This window comes from Austrofundulus limnaeus, unplaced genomic scaffold, assembly GCF_001266775.1.
Source record: "Austrofundulus limnaeus strain Quisiro unplaced genomic scaffold, Austrofundulus_limnaeus-1.0 Scaffold112, whole genome shotgun sequence".
NCBI classification, from domain to species: Eukaryota; Metazoa; Chordata; class Actinopteri; order Cyprinodontiformes; family Rivulidae; genus Austrofundulus; species Austrofundulus limnaeus.
Genome location: NW_013952514.1, coordinates 2,020 through 6,636, shown reverse-complemented (window position 1 = coordinate 6,636; position 4,617 = coordinate 2,020). Strand labels below are relative to the sequence as shown.

The 4,617-nt window shown below is 36.8% G+C and overlaps 1 protein-coding gene across 1 annotated transcript; it reads left to right on the top strand.

Annotated features, from left to right (window-relative positions):
- The first annotated feature begins 274 nt into the window (after nt 1–274).
- Nucleotides 275–4,358, top strand: LOC106521592 (tumor necrosis factor receptor superfamily member 6B). Its single transcript, XM_014014240.1, has 5 exons — nt 275–292; nt 2,047–2,428; nt 2,520–2,699; nt 3,785–3,866; nt 3,979–4,358. The coding sequence occupies exons 1-5, from the start codon at nt 290–292 to the stop codon at nt 4,199–4,201; spliced, it is 870 nt and encodes a 289-aa protein (XP_013869694.1). The 5' UTR covers nt 275–289; the 3' UTR covers nt 4,202–4,358.
- Nucleotides 4,359–4,617: the final 259 nt, after the last annotated feature.

The window sequence follows — 4,617 nt, the reverse complement described above, 5'->3', positions numbered from 1 at the left end:
ACACATTAAGGTTTTTAAAAAAACTGTTGATTTTATCAATGAAAAACCTAAATGACTTTTAAATAACACTCACCTGGGGCTACGATCACGTGTAGACTTCTTCCATTTACGTCTAACATTTCCTCATCATTAGATTTGTTTGCACTTTATTTCCTGTCTTTGAGGAAGTTGACCTTTTCGTACAGCTGAAGTTACCTACACCCACACAGAACCAGTTACTATAAAAATGAATGAATGAACCTGGTTTCATTGTCAAAGCCTCATTGACAGAAGTGAAGACATCACAATCATGGTGAGTATCCATGGAACTGGGATTTTGCAACTAAAAAGTGGTTATATTTAAGGGGAAAACATGTGTTTTATTATGATTAATAGCTGAAAACTTTGCCAGTCTGTAATATTTACAGCATTGATTTCTCTATCAGCTTACTCTGGTGGAGTCAAATGTGTTTGAATGTAAAGAAATATTTAACTCTCAAAGTGATTTGTTATAAAATTAAAGTTTTTTTTAATTTATTATATCTGGTCTTAGTGTTACTGAACTTAGAGAAATTGATGTGGGAGCTAAATGTCGGGTTTGATCAGAACCGATACTTTTAATAATTTTTAAAATATTGTCTAAAAAGACAGGATCATCCATGTTAGCTCTATCTCTGACTACACAGAGGAAATGTAGCTGTTATAAGACGATTTTTAAATCAGCAGATCATCAGTTTTAAGTCAAGTGCTTTCAGCTTCTGCTGTAGGAAGTGCAAATATTAATCTTGACTGAGATAAAAAAAATAGTAAATTCATTGTAAAGAAGACAATTCAACAGTTTCTGAGACTACCAAAACAATATAGTGTAGTAAAAAGGTTTCCTATGTCTTGAAGTTGTTATCTGGTTCATAACTTTAAATTGACAATTCTGAACTTTTGAACAGGGCTAAAACTTCACCAGTAAAATGGTTTAATTAGTTTTGGCATTAGTTTCATCTCCAGTTCAGTCAGAATTAATTAATGTATCCAAACTAAAATCTGTTACAGGAAGGACAGAAATTGTTCAGAACCTCGCTTCAGATGATGTAATCTACCGCTTTAGATAAGAAGCAGAGCTACAACTTGTCAGCATCAACCAGCACAGACATCCCACACAGCAAAATTAGTCTCACTCTGCACAGACACTGCAAAGAATGATGGCCCTTTGGTTTGCCAGCACCACATAAACCAAACTAGAATTGGGCCAGTTGTGGCATCTTAAAAACACCCACATCCGGTTGACAAATCACTTCCCACGCCAGCAGGGCCAGCTGGACACCAGCTTTGGCCCACACCTGTAAGCTATGTGGGGTAGCTAGTAGTGATGTTCGATACTGCCAATTTTCTTTCCGATACCGAGTAAGATTTGCCTGGTATCGCCGATCCTGATACTTTGTGATAACACACATAATGTGTCTGGTAAATATTAAAAACTAGCGTTCCTCAAATAGCCGCTTTAAAAATAAAACATGACATAGTAATTTATTTATTTATTTAAAAGTCTTTCTAATCCTAACCCTATATTTGTTTAGCACAATTTAAAATTCTTATTCTAAAGAAATATAAAAATTTTTGAATAAAAGTGAGAAAAAACATTCTAAAAGTTGTTACTTTGTATATTTTGTAGTGTTGTTTGTGGATTTTGCAAGATCCTTGGCCAGCACTAATGCTATTTGGGGGGACATCTAAAATGTAACTACAGTCAGATGAAGCAGATTTTATGTTAAAATGACCTGCCATACATGTAGACTGAGTGACTGACTAAGCACGTGCTCTGTGCTTATGTATTACCCAAGCGGAAGAAAAAGTAGTTCCCTGCAACCACATATGATTTAAACAAGATTTGAACAGCTTAGTTATTTTCCACAATTTTCCTGTTAATGGTATACATTATGGAAAATAACTGAAGGATCAAAGTATCGATATTTTGATTTTAGTATCGATTCTAGAGCATAAAGTTCTGGTATCGGTAGTATCGATATTTCAGTATCGATCTGCACATCACTTTTATCTCTGTCCTTCCCACAGCTCTTTCTGACATTCCTGGTCCTGCTCCACGGAGTCACCTCGGCATCAGAGCCCGTTCCCACCTATAACCATCAGAACCCGTTTACAGGCGGGACCCTCACGTGCAACAGGTGCCCGCCTGGCACTCACCTGGCCGCTCACTGCACCGCCACCGCGCCCACAAAATGCGCGCCCTGCAGAAGCGACCACTTCACCGAGCTGTGGAACTACCTGCCCAGGTGTCTGTACTGCAACAACATCTGCACACAGAACCAGGAAGTGGAGACCGAGTGCTCTCCGGTCAGCAACAGGGTCTGTCGTTGCAAAGCGGGATTCTACATGATGGACGACTTCTGCATGAGACACTCGGAGTGCGGCCTCGGGCACGGAGTTCAGACCAAAGGTGAGACTGCTGAGAAAATCTAAACGTGTTCACAGTTTGCAGCATTTATAAAGATAATAATTAATTAACCCTTTGTGTTTATCTTGTATAGGTACGCCACAAAAGGACACTGTTTGTGAAAGGTGCTCCACGGGTTATTTCTCCAACTCCTCTTCTGCAATGGATGTGTGTGTACAACACCAAAACTGCACTGACCGTCAGCTGCTTTTCCTCAACGGTTCATCAGTCCACGACACCGTGTGTGGCACCTGTGAGGACTTTACAAACGGAGGTGTGTGTAATTTCTACAATCGTTGTTGTATGGCAGCACTTTAAAGTCTACAAATTATGTTGGTGTCAGTTCCAGGACCTAAAGAGGTTTAAATAATGTGATTAGAGTTACTTTTTTGGTTCCACTTTACAAAAAGGCTCCGCTTATAGAAGGCTTGTAAATAGTTTATAGATAGGTTATTAATTCTTCTGTAACCACTTTATAAATCATTAATAAGTGTTTATTATGCATTAAGAACAAGAGAGACAAAACTGTCTGGTTTCTTGCTAAATAGTGAGCCAAATCTGTTCATGTACATTATAAAGTGTTATATTAAACAATTCACACTAGGTTAACTTGAAAGCACAATAATGTATTGGAAACACATATTTACAGTAGGTACACTATTTATTAATGATTAATAAATGTGTATAAGTGTCATAATGGAGCCTAATAAATAGTGTACAGTCTTACACTTCACAATAAGATATACATGTTTGATAGTTGTGGATATGTTTAAAACAGTGCAATATTATATTAAAATATGTGTTTCCAATACATTATTGTGTTTACAAGGTATTAGCCTAGTCTGAAATGTTTAATATAGCACTTTAGATGTAATGTACATAAACAGATTTGGCTCACTATTTGACCAAAAACCGGACAGTTTTGTCTTATTCGTCCTTAATTAATGCATAATAAACACTTAATAATGATGTATAAAGTGTTTACTGATGAATCTATAAAGTATTTATAAGCCATCTATAAGGGGAGCCTTATTGTAAAGTGGTACTTTTTTATTTTTTAACATTTTTCAACTCATTGGAAGAGATGAACATAAAGCTCAACTCGCATTAAATCACTCTTCCTTCCCTTCTTCCTGAGGGTAGTTAAGGTCATTGTTAGCCACATGACAGAGGTCATTATAATCCAAACACCATCAGAAGGGAGGGAAGGGAAAATGATCTGCATGTGTGTTCAGTTTTCAAGCATGGATTTCCATTTTATTGATTTTGATTTGAAAAAGTACCTGGATGAGACGTAAAACAGGAATAATTGACGATTCATCCACAAATGTTTTTTTAAGTTGTTTCTTTCTCTCTCAGGTGAGACGCTGAGGGCTTTCCTCTTGGGGGTCATCAGCTCGAACAAGATGAGAAGAAGAGATCTRAAAAGATTTGTTCACAGGTGAGGCGTCATGCTTCCCTTTTATTTCTAACGCCACGCTCATCTGTCACTTTCTCTCCTGTCTTTATTGCTGATCTAAAATTAAACCACTTCTGTTTTGTTCTTGGTTCAGAATCATTCACAGGTCAGACGAGGACTATGTGGACATGTCTTTTACGAGGCAGAGAGGCCCTCTGCTGGACCAAATCAGAAGCTGGCTGGCCCAGGCTCCGGTACATCAGCTGAAGGAACTTCCCAAAACGCTCAGAGATTCTGACCTCAGCTCCGTGGCAGACAGACTTCACAACAAACTCAGTGAAATTAAACGACAGAATCCCACCTGCAGCTTAGTATAATGGTTTAAAACACAATGTGTGAACATAGATCAAAGAATGTATGTGATAAATGGTTGTTTCTTACTCAAAGTGTCTGTTTTAAAGTTTTTAAACATTTTTTTTAACTAAATAACATTTTTTACTTATAGGAGTAACCTATTAATATAACTTTTTATGAGCTTAATAATATTGATAACTTATTCACATCGGTTTCCATAATAGGTTATTTTTTTTTAGATGTTTATGAACAAATTGTAGATGTTTCTTAAAATGTTACAAGTAAGAAAATAATCACAGGAACAGGTGAAATGTTTGAATGTTTTCAACTAGTTAAGTGGTGGTTCAGTGGGAGAAAACTGGAGACAAAAATAAGCTTTTACAAATGTTACGAGAGTTTTGTGAACCTGTTGGATATCAAACTGAAATGTTTTTTTTTT